Consider the following 16,756-nt stretch of genomic DNA (forward strand, 5'->3'; position numbering starts at 1 on the left):
CCAAAAAAACAAGCAACACCAGGAAAGGCAAGATTCAACAAAGTAAATACAGTGGATGAAGCCACTGGGCAGCAGAGTCCAGTTGCTTCAAGATCTTCTGGCTGTGTCACCTCAAAGGACCTCAGTGACGTCTCCTCTTGGTGCACTATGGGCTCGGGAAGTGCTGAAGCCTTGTCCTCCCTTACCCAATGGTGTAGCTGTGATACTTCTCTGGTTTTGATTTCATCCTTACATGTACCTTTCTACAACCAACCTAAAGCTGTTCTTTCAGCATTTACTATTTTGTTGGTTGTTTGTGAAGTCCTTATGTTGATCTGTCCAGTGTTTCCCAGGGCTGTTTGTTATCCCTGCTCTTGCTGAGCTCTGTGTGAGGGGGTGTCTTCTCTGTTAGACCTGTGTTCAGAGCTGAAGGGTTTGGTTCTGCACATTCAAAAGCTACAGTGCAGGATAGGTGCTGTGTGAGGTGTAAAGAACTGAGAAAGAATGGGCCCACTTACACTTTTCTGTGGGTGCTCAAAGGGCCTTTTAGACACACCATTGTCTTCAGCTTTCCAGCAGCCTTGACTTGAGAACTTGACCTGTATAAATTGCAAAAGATATATGTGTTGCTTCATGTAGTACCGTGTTCTGTATTTTTGGTTTTTTGTATTTTTTGTTCTGTATTTTCTGCAATGTGTAAAGACTGCTGCAAAGATGAAGAAATATTCCATGAGGGTGATCCTGCCTATCTGTGTTTTGCACACAAAAATATTCTTCCACAGAGAGTCCCCAGTGGAGTTCAGCTGCTGTTCTCTACCAGGTGTGGTTTTGTGTTGTTGCCAGATATAGACAGTTCTGGAGGGAGAATGTGGGAATGTGTAGCTGCAAAACTGGCTGTGATGGCAGCTTTCCCCAGCATGCCTTCTGTCTGCACAGTGGGAAAACCTACTGAAGAAATGGTTTTTGAAGAGCTGAGTCAAAGAGGAAGTGTAATTTTTCCCTGGAGTTCTCCTAGGTATTCCTAATGATTTTCCCAACTAGAGCTGAGATTTTTAACAGCTGAGAAAGTTTACCAACATTTTGAGGTTGGTATGTTCAATGCCTGTAAAGTTCTTTGCAATTCAGACACCTCACTCTGGTTATCTGGCTCTTCAGGCTGGTGTCCAGTACTGTCTGAAGTGCACAAGTTGTTTTGGTGTGGTGTCACCATGCTTCATGGGGACAGGATGTTGAATTCATCCTAGGCTAAGCCCATATACAGTTTGCTTCTACACAAACACATTTTTCTCTAAAAAATGCAAACTTTTGTGGAGAAACCTGGGTTCACATAGTCTATAGGAAATTTGGGGACATCCTGAAAAAATGGTTCACCGAGGTCTGGGGGTTCAGCAGAGCCACCCTGTCGCGTGGGCACAGGGCTGTGTCACCCAAGTGGAGCTGTAGCATGTTTACTGAGCAGTCTGAAAAGCTTTTTCTGGCAGGTGTGTATGTGTGCTTCAGCTAGCTCTGTCACCAGGGAGCCATCACCAACCTCCATGGTCCTGGCTCCAGGTGCTTTTGCTGGAGCACTAAAGGGAAAGGAAACTGTCCCAAAGGATCCTACAGCCCTGCCAGAGGAGCAGTGGTTGGTAGCAATGTTCCCACCTCCAAACAGCCTTGGTGGGGACAGGCCCCTGAGAGCTGTAGACACTCGAGATTTGGCAGGCAATTCCAAAACTGCTGCATCCTGCTTGTCGGGCTCTTAAAACAGGATTTGAAGAATCTTTAAACCCTCTGTATCTCCATTTAGTGGAGATGTGCCAGTGGTTTTTGTCCAGGTATTATCTGGAAGAAGAACTAGAAGAAGGAATGGAGAGCAGCCTGGAAGTGGTATCAAAACTGCAGTTTCAAGAGGCCCAGGAGCTACACCAGAAAGAAAATACTGTTGATTATTGTCAAACTGAAGTCTAGTAAAAACCTGGATTGTTCTTGACAGTGCTAGTGAAGCCATACATCCACTTCTTTTGGTTGCAGTTCTTCAGTATGTCAGGTTTTTGATTTTTAGGAAGATTTTTATGCTGTGGGTTTTACTATGAAAAGCTGAAATCAGGCAGTGCACAGTGGAGGAGAAGAATGCATTTTTCATAAGATGGTTTTCCTTTTTCTTTGGGGAAAAGGGGAATGTTTTCCTCCTTTCTATATAAGATATATAAATTCTGTATATTATATGTATTTTAGGGATTAGAATTTAGACTTTTATAAATATATAAGTGATTAGAAAGTTTTCATCCACTTACTATCAATTACACATATATTTTTAATCAGCTTTGTCCTCAAACCAAATTGGATATGCCTGTGCCAGGAGAAATGAGTCAAATCTGAAGAAATAGCATCCTCTTCTTCCCTGTTGTAGTCAGATAAAAAGAAACATTGAGGGGAATAGTAAAGTCCAAATCAAGAAAAGATCTCACATTTCCTTCCAGTGCCTGAAGGGGGCCTACAAGAAAGATGGAGAGATACTTTTTCAAGGGCTTGGAGGGATTGAACATGGAGGAATGCCTTCAAACTGAGAGAGATGGGATATTAGGAAGAAATTCTTCCCCATGAGGGTGGTGAGGCCCTGGCACAGGGTGCCCAGAGCAGCTGGGGCTGCCCCTGCATCCCTGGCAGTGCCCAAGGCCAGGCTGGGCAGGGCTTGGAGCAGCCTGGGACAGTGGGAGGTGTCCCTGCCATGGCAGGGGGTGGAATGAAATTCAAGGTCCTGTCTAACCCAACCCATTCTATGACTCCAGGGCTGTGATTCAGAAAATATCCCTCAGATACCAAGATTGTAGAATGTGTTTAACAGAGAAATTGCATCAGAATTAAAGATATCTTCAAAATAAAATGACTGCTTAATTTTTTATTTGATAGGCAGTTCTTGCAGAAAATAGGCCAGGCCTTGGGACTGTGCTTGAAGAGAAGCTTTGTAATACTTGGGCCAGACACTTAAATTCTCTGCTTTTTCCCTAGTTTCCTAAGGTGGCATTGCCTGTGCACTGTTCTGATTATCTCAAGGGGCATTTCATTCCCATATTCTTCTTCTGTGCTTACACAGAGTTTGTTTGACTTCAGAGCTTCTGTTTGGGATGTTGGTTGTTACCAGCTAAGAATGAGCAATGTGTATTGGAGGGTGGTGCAGCTCATATTTCTGTATGAGGTAGAGTTATCTAGAAACAGTATTTGTGTGTTGAATTGTCACATCAACATTCTGCTGTCCATTTTGCTGCTAAACTCACTGATCATATATGTAGATTCCACATTCAAGCATAGTCTTTAAAATTACCTTAAGAACACAGCACAAAATCTGCCTAGCACAAAAATTCTTACCTGAAGTACCTTCCTTAATAATTCAAAGCAAAAAGATGATTTCTTTTCTTTTCTAAGGCGAAGTCTCAGAATAATAATGCATACACACACACACACACACACACACATACACATAATGGAATTACAATCTGTAAATAGAATCAAAGAAATGCAAAAGATCAAAAACTGAAAAATGAGGATACATACGTAAAAAGTAGAGCAGACTTGCCACATCCCCACAATACCTAGCTGTAGAGAGGAATCTCTGAACTGAGAAGTTTGGCACTAATACTCTGTTGAATTCTGAGGCACTTTTCTCCATTTTACCCCTGTTTTGGTTCAGTGCCAGGAGTCAGCATTTCCCAAGCACACGATAAGGATCTGTGAACAGGTTATCAGTTCTTTGGGCAGTGCTGTGTCCCACAGCCAGATGCCACCTCAGCAAGGGTGTAATCCTTCCTTGGCTTGTGCTGACAGGTTTTCTGTGTGCAGGGCTCACTCGATTCTGGTCTCTCCTCCTTCCAGGATGGCTCGCTCTCTGTATGAGTGGCTGTGGCAGCACGAGTTCTGGCTGCCCCCAGGAATCACCTGGGAGGACATGCAAGAGTCTGAAGACACTCATTACCCTCAGCCTCGTGATCTCCTGCTCAGTATCCCTTTTGCTTTAATCTTGGTAGTCATTCGGTGTGCCTTTGAAAGGTAAGTTATTTAATACTGTTTGTGGTTTCTTAGGTACAATGGGAGCAGTTTGGGTCCAAAAGCTGGCTTTATTGTCTGTGCCAATGCATGACTGAAGAGATGCACAGAGACTCCATGTCACAGTCTGCTGGCATTTTTCAGCACCTTCCTTTCAGCCCTGTGTACTGGCTAAAGAAGTGTGTTGAATGTAGAGCACAAACCCTATCCTTAGGGTCTATTTGCAAGCACTGTGACTTTGTACACATTGAACAGATCAGTGTAGGTGAGGTTTATGTGTGTGTTTTGCTGGTTTGTGTGTGTTGCATGTTACTTGCTGTTTCTGGGTTGAGTGTGGCAGAAATCATGTTAAGACTCCATCGTACAGTAAAGTCTCCTTTATCTTGGGTGATGGGGATCTGGAGTATTGCACCTGACAGACAAACCTGAGCAAGATGCATCAGACTGGGCTGAGCCCTGTGCCTCAGCATCAGCCCTGCCTGGCACAGGGGTGTGTGGCACTGCTCCCCATGTGGGCTGGCAGTGCCCCTGCTCTCCTCTGCCAGGGACAGACATTTGCTGCTGCTTCTGACTTGAAGTTGCTACAGACCCTTCAGTGCTGGACTGCCAGGATTTCTGCTCCTCTCGTTCTGCTACCAAATCTGCTTTTGGGGCTGCTTTTTGCAAACTCTGTGCTGGCACAAGAAGTTACTCTGACTCAAGGATCTTTCTGACCAGAACCATTTGAATGTTTTTCACATTACACTTCAGCACAGAAAATTTGGGCCTTATGACAATAGCAAGAAATCCTGCAGGTGTCACTAACTCTGAGTTTAATCATTAAAGTCCTGAACTGGTGCCATTGCTTAATGCAGTTTGGTCAGTAGTTAATGTGGTTGGTGACACATGATTTGCTGGTGGAAAACAGATTTACTACAGCATTAACTGTTGATAAGACTGCAGAGCAAGTCCCCTTCATGATTTTGAATACACTTTAAAGTGGTTTTCAGTATATTCAAAACACAGTACTCTTAGTAGCTCTCTGAATAGGTAATAATTCGAAATCTTCATTGGTTTTAAGTTTAGAAAGAGGGGAAATGACAATTTAAAAAACGTTTTATTATTCTCTTTTGAAAAGTGGGTGCACAACAAAATGGAAATGGACTTTTCTGTAGACTAGAAGGATGTTTCTTCTGCAGATTCTCTGTGACACAAGGGTAGCTTGGAAAAACCTATAGAAGTTGAAATGATTCAGAACTCTCCTATAAGAATGTTTTTACCTAAAAATAGTGGCTGTAAGTTGGGGTATTTTATTAAAACTAAATGTGTGAATAATTACTGAAATAATCATTTTAGGATGATACAAGATTGGAATTAAAATATCTTCTTTGTAAAGAATATGTTCAGTGTGCATTCCATAAATTCCATGGGTTTTGTCCTACACTTTCCTGGGTACAGGGCATCTTGGTTACCTCTATTCATGTGGAAACCAAGGTGCTCTGGGTAGCCATTAAAACACAAGTGACTCACATTTCTTTCCTGCTGGTGCAGAGACCTGGCTGGATTCCTACTCCTCCAGGTGGGCCCTGCTGGTGGGTGACACAGATGTGCTTCTGGTGTGGAGCTGGAAATGGGGCCCATGTGCCACTGATGGCACTTGGCCAGTTTATGGCTCCCCAGTGCAAGACATGGCCAGGAAGGAGGAGCCAAACTCTTCCCAGTGGTGGCTCCTGACAGGACATGAAGCAGTGGGCACAAACTGAAATGCATGATGCTCCATCTGCGCACACAAAAACTCTCCTCTTACTGTGACGGTGGTCAAACATTGGAACAGTTTCCCCAGAGAGGGAAGGAGTCTGCCTGAGCAGAGATACACAACACCCAGCTGGACACAGCCCAGGCAGCTGCTGGAGCAGCAGAGCTGGGCTGGGTCGTCTCCAGAGGCCCCTTTCAGCATCTCTGATTCTGTGCTTCTGTCACTCCGTCCCTTTATTTGCTTACCTCCTGCCACACCACTCCCAGTCAATCTAAAAATCTTTTTCATCTGCTTTTAGATGCCAATGCCCAAGTAAAAAGATTTTTTTCTTTCCCATCCAAGTGCTGCCTCAGCTGGGAGTGTTTCCACAGGCCTGGTCCTACTCATTAATTTTAAAGCTGTTTTGATTCACAAACTTCATTAAATTAAAGCTGCATGTCACACCCTTGAAAAAGATAACATCACAAGCCCATTTTACAGGTCCAGGAAACCTATAATCATAGTACTATTTTACCTATGCAAATTACAAGCCGGTGTTCTGAGCTGTATTCTTGTTTGTCCTAACTGTGCAGTAATTTATTTCAGCGTGACTTTTTCTCATTCTGAATCATTACTGTTTCACATCCAGTTCATCCTGGAGAAGAAATCTTCCCCTGGGAAGGTGAGGTGTGAATCCAGCCCTCAGTTTCTCCATTGCCTTATCTGTATCTTTAAACAGTGGCACTGGCCCTGTTTAAAATACTTTATACCAAGTTTTAGAACTGCAGAAGGAAATTTTTATTTCTCATTTTCTGTGTAGATAACCCTGACTGTATATTTTTGGGCACCTAGTCTGCAGATTGAAATGAGTGGCTGTAACTAGAGACAGGTTTGGGTTTAGTGGCTGTAGCTTGCCCTGTGGCAACTTATTCTACCTTCAGCCACCACCAGCTATTACTTGCAACTCTGCATTGGGTGCCAAGTTTTTCTCTCTCCAGATAGTTCCTGGTGGTGTCTGCTTTGGGATTTCAGACATGTTATAATGTGATTCATGTGATTTAACTGTGAGAAATCCAGGTAAATAATAAGAGGCAGGGGAAGTCTGGAGGATTTTCTGCAGTGTGCCATCATTGGCCACATCAGCCGCTGTGCTGGGACCAATTGTTTCATCCTTTTTTTAGGCATTAAACTTGTGAAAGGATGGATTTTCCTCTCCTTTGCACCAGCTGGCTGAACTGAGGAAAACTGAGACAGCAACGTCCTTCCAAGAGGCAGTGATGCTGGGGATGAGGTGGTGGCTGTGGGAAGAAGACCTGCAGTGTCTGGGTGTGCCTGGGAGAGCTCAGGAGGTTGTGGGTGCAGCCCTGGGGGAGAAGAAACAGCTCACGGGTTGTGAAGCAACTCCCCTGTGAGCTGGTTTGTACTGAGGAAGGTGGGGAAAGGTGGATTCAGGGCTGGAGAGTAGAAATCCCATTTCTGCTGCAGTGCTGAGCTATGCCACAGTACTGAGGCAGGAACTGGGGGAAGCAGTTAATGATGTCCTGAGAAGAGAGAGGACCTAGAACTTGGGAACCTCCCCTGTTCCTTTAATGTTTCCAGATTGCACTTGTGAGTAGGAGATATGTCCAGCAACCATAACTTGGAGCTTGATTTTACTTAGCAGAACTTTTCCCTGGGCATAGTCCTGCAAGGATGTTGGCTACTCTTCTAGTTATGTAATGTTTAAGACCATTTCTGTAAAAATCAAGTTTTTGGAAAGCTATGATATTGAAGGAGTATTGCAAAGTGTTTCTTACCTGCATGGTTAGTAAAATGTGGCAACTAAAGTCCTTTGAGAAATAGTAAAGCCATTGAAAACCAGACTTTACATACAATTTTTGATTTGTCTGACTTTGGGCTTGTCCAGGAATTTTTGGGTGTTGGGCAATTGAAAGGAATTGTCAATGAACTTGAATCCACACAGCTCCCAGATTTCACTAGAAGAAGATTTTAGTCAGAAATACTCGGTCTCTTTGTGAGAGGGTGGTGCCAGGATGTGAGCCATATGTTATACATTTAAAGAAGTAGACACTCTTGATCAGCAGGAACAGATACTTGAACTCAAAACCAGAAGAAGGAAAGGACACCAATTCTGAATATTTTATTTAGAAATACATCTTTCTAAAGCTTATTTTGCATTGAGACTTTTGTTGTTGATCAGTAATCAGGAAGGATCTGGAAACAGTCTCCTGTTAAGGTCTTACAGGCAGGGCTTGGTGCAGGGATGAGGGACACATTGCAGCATTGAACTGAAAACAAACCTGACTCAGTCTGGACAGCAGCACTGTAGTGAATCCAGGCCTTGTATCAAATGGAACAGTCAGTTTAACTGGTGTGAAACATTCTCCTGCAAGCAGGAGAAGGCAGAGACTACACCAGGAGCACAGCAGTAGCCCTCTGCCAAAGGAAAGCAGGGGGCCAAAAGAGACTGTGCAGTTGAAAGAACAGAAGTTCAAATTGCTGCTATCACTGGTTCTGTATTTCTTAGTACTTGAAGGTATTTGCAAGTGGCACCCTTATAAATAATATTTTAAAAATCCACCTCCAAAGTCAAATATTTCTTTTACCTCACACTAGCTCTAAAAGCATCTGCAGGAGTGTAGCCCACTTTTGAAAGATGGGAGAGTAGCAGTTTAAACCCATTCATTTAAATCCACTTAGTTTCAACTTCAGGAGGTTTTGCACAAGACAGCTTGTTCTGTGATTACTGAATAAAGTGCCTTGGAGAGACCTCTGCCATGTAAAACATGGAGTGAGATGTGCTCACTGATGGAGGAGTAGGCTGGTGATGAGAATCATCTCCCTGACTGTGTCTGACTCTGAGAGGAGACAGTTTAGTCCTCAGATTTACCCTTTTGTCTTGCAGAGAGCTGATAAAGTGCCATGATGAGGCTGTCTCTGCCACTGAGATGACATATCTGTGATGTTGAAATCAGAAGAAGCATCATCCTTTTAGGGCTGTGCTTGGAACAGGACTGAACTAAGAACTGAGTCAGAGCATACAGCCAACACATGCAAATGTCCCTTAGGAAGAATTTCAGGCCTTGTTTTCCCAATGATGTTCATAAAAGTAGGATTGGTTCCATAAATCATGGGTAAACTCAAAACTGGAATAACAAAGTAATTGTAACTGGTTACACCCTGTCTTCATCCACTGCTAGTGGCTTGTTTCTGTTGCAGAGAGATTTTATGCCACAACCATAAGAAATCATCAGAAAATATAGAGAAGTCAGGGATTAAACAAAATTAAGAAAATTTTCAGGATACTTTTCAGTAAAATAAATTTGTTGGCAAGCTGCATTGACACCTGACATTCTCTTTGTTTAATGTATCTGGAAAATGTCATACATTGCAGTTCCCAATATGGCCTGAGAAGAAGTGGCAATAAGGTAGTTTTCAACAATATAATTTATTACATCTTCCTCTTCAGAGGTGCTTATATTGATGCCTGTTCTTTGAAAGAGAAAGATCAGGCCCACTGTTTAATATAAGAACCAAGACCTAGTGCAGAGCTTAAGGTGGATGTTTTCCCAACTTGAGTGGAGTTATGGATACTACTGAAATATTGTGTTATTGTTCTTAGCACAGGACCTGCCGGTCCAGTATCACTCTTATTAAACCAATCACTTCATATACAAAAAAGTCATTAGATGCACTTAAAACATTTATTTAGAGCAGTCAGAGCCAAACCCCAGAATTCCCAGTGATGGCTATATTCCTTTGCCACCCAGCAGCAGTGCCAGAGTGCTGCTAAATTTCACTGAAACTGGTTAATGCTTCCCCGTGTTTTTGTGATCACTTTGTGTCTTGTTGCCAGCAAGCACACTTATACCTGGCCTTTCTTTTAGGGTAGAAACATGTAATTTTTGTCGGCCTTGGTACATCTTTGAATGTGCCTATAGCCGGTGATGCCAAAGGAATTTCCCAAAGATAATGACAAAGAACAATTGATACACAGGCAGATGGGTTGGCTGTGCAAAAGAAAAGTGAGAGCTGTTATATGAGTGAACAAAATGTGTACCCATCCTGTGGTTTAACAGAAGTTACAGCATTCCTTAGGTAGGGGGTCTTTTTATAATTTTTTTTTTTTAATACTAGATAATTAAATTAAGAAATGAGTTCTTGAAAAGAAAACTTCTGAAATACCCATCTGGAGGATTCTGGACCTGAAATAGTCCCTAAAGATATGCATATGGAGTATAAGCTCTATGACTAGCAGAAACCACAGGTAACCACACCAGATAATCACAGCCATAAATATATCCCATACTATTTTGAAGTAGAACACCTTTAAGCACCTGAACAGTGAAATAGCTTTTGCAGCTTTTTTTCACCAAAGTGAAAGGAAAAAAATCTTCTTCTGTGTCCAAATCATTAGGGAGAATGGATCAGAGGACTTGCCTGGACATCAGGAGTGACCAGGCAGAGCAGGTGTGGGCTCAGCACTCACTGCCTCTGCTTGGTGCTGTCAGCTCAAAGCAGCTTCAGCACCAGTTTGCAGTAGCACAGAGACCCTTCCCCAGTGGCAGTGTGTAAAAGGGAGCAATTAATAAGAACAGCTAATTCTTGAGAAATTAAAGTAAAATTCAGATTATTTGGATATTTAAAAAAAATTGTTTGACAAGTTTCCTCTTTGTGCAGTATTTATGCAGGATTTCACTTCACCTTCAATGAGGATGTTTTCTGCTGCTGAGGTAGAGAAGGGTGTTGGTAGTAGAGGAGTTGAGTTGTTGAGCACAGGAATTCTCTGACAGTTTTCCTTGGATAATTTTTTCTATTTATACAGGGGTTTTTTGTTTTGTTTTGTTTTCTTTATTTCTTCGGTGTGAAAGACTGAAGATGCACAGCTGGTAACTGTGTTTGATTTATATTAGGAAACATGGGGGTAAGTTACTCCAGGAAAGACCAAATGGCTTCCTGTTTCAGCAGGACATTTCTTCTGCATTAAAAATACACCTCTGGCAGAGCCTCCCTCTTGATCCTGAGCCTAGGCCTTAGTTCAGGTGAATGCCATGTATGCTCCATGTTCTAGATCAAGCAGGGAACAACATTTAGGCCTTATCACCAATGTGGTACTCCCCATCAGCTGCAAGGATGCCAGAGGCTCAGAGCACAGAGCTCAGAGCAGTGGGGTGCAAGTCCAACAGTTTCCACTGTAAGTTTGTGATTTTACCTGCTCAACATAATACTCATATTTAGATTCATATGTGGGAAGCAGCTGTTATTTACTGCACCATGTTTTAACAGTGCTGCAAAATCAGAAATCACTGTTCTACTTTTGGCTGACCGTTTATGTTTTCTTTTGCAGAGCCATAGCCCTGCCCCTCAGTACCAAATTGGGTGTGAGAGACAAGCAGAGACCAAAAGCTCAGCCCAACCCCGTGCTGGAAACATTCTATAGTACACGCTGCAAGAACCCTAAAGAGGTGAGTCCCTTCTTTCTTTGCTTTCCTGTAGATTTAGTGTCTTTAGCCAAAGAAAATCCCATTTGGAATCCTGAAGTTTAGCAATGCCATTCATATCTGGAAGCTCAAGAAAGGAAACACTGTCGCCCTGGTTAGCTGAGAGCAGCCTGCCAGGAGGGTCCTCCTGCAATTCCATCAGCGCTGAGCAGTGACAGCTCCTGTCCCTGCTCACCCATGCACAGCACAAGCTGCAGCACTGGGGGCTCTGCCTGAACATCAGTGACACCTTTTTACTGTCAAGGTGCCCAGGGAGCTTGGGAATTTATATCCTTGGGAAAACTCAAAGCTCTCTGGACATGGTCCTTGACACCTGGCTCCAGGCAGCTCCATTTGAGCAGGGCCCATTGGATGAGATGATTTCCATGGTCCCTTCCAACCCCAGCCGTTCTGTGATGGCTTCTTTTCATACACTGGCAAATCCTGAAAAAAATCAGCTGCCTTGAGCTCCCACATTGCTACTCCCTGCAGCTCAGCCAGTGTGTCTTGCTTGATCTCCTAGTCCTAGACTGGGTCATTCTGTTGCCATGCAGTCCTTGAGTTTGAGATTGGCCTTGCAAGAAGCCAAAGTCTTGGCCATCATCACAGAGATTGGGAGGGGCTTCAGAAACCTGCAAACACAACTGGTGGGTAGTTTTCCCCTGAGGGGTAAGAAAAATGTTTTTCAAGAAATTGGCAAGATGACCCAGAGTTATAATGGCTGCTGCTGATGGGAAAAACCACTAGCAGGATTATGAATTGTCAGGCAATATTAGAATTCAATCTGGTCAGGGAAGTCTCTGAGTGTGAACTGTGTGGTAAGGAAAGCAATCTGATTTTATTTCAGCTTGTTTTTGTAGACTTTCTCTTCGCCTCAAAGCAATAGCTGTGAACTCATAGAGGATGGGTGAGTAGGGTGCTCACCATGGGTTCCATTCCCAAGGAACAATCCTGCTCCAAACACATTGCTTCACCAAGGCTATTGCAGCATGGTTTTGCTGCAGTGGGGCATGAGGAGCCCCAGGATATGCAGTACCAGGTTAGAAATAAAGGAGAAGAGACTAAAATTAAAATGCAGGCATTGATCTGGGTAGTGCAGCCAGCCCATCTCTGCAGCAGGGGGAAGCAGTGTTCTGAGGGACACTTGTCAGTGGTTGACCTTCCTCTTGCCTTTCTGTCCACAAAATCCAGACATTTCTCAGTATAACTGCTGCTACATCAGAGATCTAACTCAAGGCCTGGCTTTGCCAGCAGGTTTTTCCTGTGGCTCTTCCTGCACCCCTGTTGCACTAAGTGGTGCTTTTCTCCCAGCAGATCTGGGATACTGGAACAGATCCTCACCATGAGACAGCAGTATGAGGTGAAGCAGGAACTGCTGCCTGGCTCTCTCCACTCGCTGGGTACACCTCAGCCAGTCTGCTGGCTCCCTTCCCCTCCCATGAGCTCTCAAACCACTGCTTAGAGGCAACTTTTACTTGTCCAGTACAATATGAGATTTTGCAGCTCTTGGCAGCCATTTCTCGGGAGAATTCCACATGATGGAGCAGTTAGAGAATGTAAATTAGCATCTCCATTTGTCTCCACCTCCAGAAAAGGGCTCATAAAACAGCACATTTGAAAGCAGCATATCTGAAAACTGGTAATCAACTTATTTTTGTACAGCATGCTCAAAGTATGAAGGCCAGTCTCACATGATACTAATTCAGGTAAATGCATTCCATGAAAAACTATTGCTTTACTTAAAAAATAAGGTTATCCATGATGACACTTCCAAGTAGGAATATAAAACATGACAAACTCTCAACAGCCTAAGGACAAGAAGGAAGGTAATTGCAGGATTTCTGTGAGTTATATATTGAAGAATTACCCCTAACAAGTTTACCACAAGAGGATAATATCCAGTAGGAAAATGATGTTGTCTCTGTTTATGACATCCACCATGATACTGCATCAGAATTGCTGAGAGGCGTGACAAGGTTCAGTGCAGAAGCATAAAATAGGATTTAAGCTGCAGTGATCTTTATTGGAGTGACAGATTTTAAGGATTTGATCCCTGAAGACAGGGTGAGGAAGTGATTAGGCAACAAAATCACGTGAGGAGACAAGATCAGTTTGAAACTGGGGAAGTTAACATAAAAAATGAGAACTTTCAACATTAGTATTTATAACTAATTGATTAGAGGAGAATGGAAAGATTTTCTGCTATCCAAGATCTTTACACTGGGAATGGAGAGCTTTCAGAAAGATGCCTTGGCTTGAACAGACTTAGGTTGGCCAGGGGCTCCAGCTGGGCTCTGTGGTGGGTCAGATGAGATATTGCCCTGTCTGACCTTTGAATCTGGATCTGAGCCTGCTGCCTCACCTCTTTTCCAGGGTGAGCTCCTCAGTTTAGCCAAGCAATGTGACCTGCCAGTGAGGAAGGTGGAGAAGTGGTTCCGGCACCGGAGGAACATGGACCGGCCCAGCCTGTCCAAGAAGTTCAGCGAGGCCTGGTGAGCAGGAGCACAAGCCATGAACTCAGGTTTTCACTGGAGCTGAGCTCCACAGACAGCTCACTGCCTCCCCCTGCCCTCCATCCCTCCACAGAGATCCCAGCTCCCTGTCTGCCCTCCATCCCTCCACAGAGATCCCACCTCCCTCCACAGAAAGCATCTTGGGTCTCCCTGACCCACTTGGCTCTGCTATTACTCTCTGCTGCTTCTCTGTTAAGAAACATTTCTTGCTTTTCCCCCTTATTTGCAATCCCAAATCTCCTTTTGCTGCTGTACCTTTATTCCTTACTGGGCCCTTGTTTCTGACCTTTCCTGACTTTGTCACACTGGCATCCTGCTTCGACACACATTTGAACCTGAAAAACTCTCTGCTGTTTACATCTTAGTGCTTTGCTGTTGCTTCAGGTCCTACTATAAAGGCATCCTTTCTGTTGCCTTCCCCATAGTTTCCCTTTCTGCATAGATTCCTTCTGCTGCACCTTTTCTGCAACTGTTTTGCACACTGTTGCTTTCAAAAGCTACAGGCAGCAGGCTGGATTGGATTCTGCTGTCGTTTGTCTTCAGCATCCTGAAAGTCACAAACCAGCATCCTTCCACGGGGGTGGAAGTTTGTGAGCAAAGAGCAAAAACTGCCTTGGAAACAGCTGTGTGGAAATCCTCCTTGTTATGTGGAGGCACAAAATAAATTTCAGGACAGACAGATTTGCATGTCAGTCCTGGCTCAGCTTTCCACAGAAAAGGAGGGTTCTCCACAGGCTGGTTGGAATGCCTCATTTACAAGGGGCTGCTCTGCTATTTGTGTGAGGAATTGGGCTCCCCCAGGAAGGCCACATAAGCAAAAGAAATCATTAAATATCTGGAGTACTATCTATCTAAATAGTACTATACCTGGAGTTCATCTATCTAAAAGTGTGTATCTGTATCCATTGGGTAGGCATCAACTTTGGGCTCATCAGCATGTGTTCCATTTAACACTCCACCTGTAATTTGAAACCCCTGCATAAAAACCCTAATTCAAAAAGAAAAGAATGTGTATTATTTATTTATAATATTCCATATAGTTACAAATATTTACAGAAACAGTGAATAAGGAGTTGTTTATTTATAAACAATGTTTATTCTCCCTCCATCTGGATGAAATATCAGCTCTCCCTGCACTTGTAGTAAATAGTAACAGTAAGTAGGAAACAGTAAATCCTTTTCTGCCTCAGCCCTCTGAGGATAGAGTCCTTCCCCTGGCCCTCTGTTGCCATGTGCAGCCTGTAGACAGAATGTCTCTCTGATGTGACATAGCAGCTTTACAGAGTTTATTTTTGTCTTGGAATTCCTGGGGCTTTCATTGACAGGTGGAGTCTGTCAAAATGCAGTTATGTCTGAATTGTTACGGAGATTTTTGGAAATTAAAGGACTAGTTTAGGCAGTTTTACTCCTTTTCATATTCCCGGTGGTTCATTTATTAATAACTTGTTTATTCAGTTGGGCTGAAATTCCCCCATTCCTTACTATGTGTGTGAATATTCAGCTGACCTGCCTCTGTCCTCTGAACTGGGCAAACAGTTTGTTGTATTTCTGTGTGGGTTTAATGTTGGAAGGTCATTTCTGGCTCCTCACTGGGCCAAACATGACAGTAATTAGTTACTGTACATGATAACAAATTTAGCAGGCTGGATCTCCAAAGGCCTAGGAGAGAGATTGGCATTGTTTCACTTTTACAAATGCATCTGCTACTGCTGGGAAGCTTTGGGATTATTCTCACAATTTTAGTCAGCAAGATTCTTGTGTCCTCTGCCATCTCTACAGCAAAGGAATTGCTCTTTGTGAGGTCTGTGAAATGTGCTGGTAAAATGCAAAGAGCTGGTCCTGTTTTGGTCAAACCTTGAACATACTAACGTGTCTTTGCCTTAATAGTGTTATTCTTTTAATTAGTGTGAGGATACACAGACTTGCAGCTCAGGGCTTAATGAATAGGATTCTAATGCCCTTTTTTTTTTTTTGTTTGTAGCTGGAGATTTACATTTTACATCATTTCTTTCTTCACTGGACTCGCTGTCCTGTATGATGTGAGTACACACGCAGTCACCTGCTGTTCTACCCAGCCAATGCCTGCAAGAATGGCAGAGTTTGTTGTCAAACATGCCTTTTCAGATCTTCTTCTAGAGGTTTTCCATACAGGTTGGTGTGTATCCCCTGCATAGCACACTTAGGAGACCACAGACATACTGGACCATGCCTATTTTAAGGACTCCAGAACCAAGATGTTTCCTCTTCTTCTGGCAAAGCAGAAGGCAGTTGAGATTGTATAAAAGTAAATTTCTGTAGGGTAGGAGATAGAACACTTACCTAAGCTGGAAGCTGCAGGGCCTGTTTGTGTGTTGTACCCAATACCTCTTTAAGGCAAATAAATTTGGCTTCCTTTGGAGCATGGACTGCAATTTAATAATTTTATCTGCTAATTTTGTTTTCCTTAGCCAGGATGTGATCGGTTGAGGCTCATGCCTCAGCATTTTCTCTAATTTGATAAATAGTGAGTTCTCTTCATACAATTTGTACTGCGTCATCAGGCAGAAGTGGTAACAGGACCGTGGGTGTGCTCTTGTCCCTGAGCTGTGGTCACTGAGCTGGGACTAGGGCACTGGCCATCTGCTGCCTCTGTTTTCAAGGTTCCCCTGACTCTTTTGCTGTGTCTGGTTCCCTAGGGGAGATTTGCAAAAGTCTTCTGGTACAGTCTGATGAGTTAAGCAATGTAAAATGTGCACATTCCAAGGCAACAGGCACAAACTCTCCTTGTAACCTCTCATTGTAACACGTGAAGGACATTTAATTTACACAAATTTTAAGTCAGATTTTAAGGTACTCAAAAGTATGAGGAATAGAGGATGAGCTAGCTGAGGAGTGAAGGTATCTGAACCCCAGCTGCTGTGTTCTGTGGATCTGTACATCAAAACAGAAGACTGTTCTTTGAGACCAGCTATTGAAATTTGGTCTGCATGATCTACTTAGCATTGTACAAGAGCCCTATGGCAACAAGGGACAAAATCATATTCTTCAGCATGTTGTCTGTCCATTAT

General features: G+C 43.3%; 1 protein-coding gene across 2 annotated transcripts in view; it reads left to right on the top strand.

The window, feature by feature from the left end:
• The window catches only part of LOC139602205 (ceramide synthase 4-like), a 40,272-nt gene that overhangs the window by 12,804 nt on the left and 10,712 nt on the right, over window positions 1-16,756 (top strand). For both annotated transcript variants that reach the window (XM_071451828.1, XM_071451829.1), the window contains 4 exons: window positions 3,832-4,005; window positions 11,064-11,181; window positions 13,570-13,688; window positions 15,691-15,748. In XM_071451828.1, the coding sequence (XP_071307929.1) occupies window positions 3,833-4,005; window positions 11,064-11,181; window positions 13,570-13,688; window positions 15,691-15,748 (468 nt within the window). In that variant the 5' untranslated portion in view covers window position 3,832. The remainder of the gene's footprint in view (window positions 1-3,831; window positions 4,006-11,063; window positions 11,182-13,569; window positions 13,689-15,690; window positions 15,749-16,756) is intronic.

The sequence above is a fragment of the Agelaius tricolor genome, unplaced genomic scaffold, assembly GCF_023055355.1.
Source record: "Agelaius tricolor isolate 1412-34295 unplaced genomic scaffold, bAgeTri1.0.p SCAF_33, whole genome shotgun sequence".
In the NCBI taxonomy this organism is placed as follows: Eukaryota; Metazoa; Chordata; class Aves; order Passeriformes; family Icteridae; genus Agelaius; species Agelaius tricolor.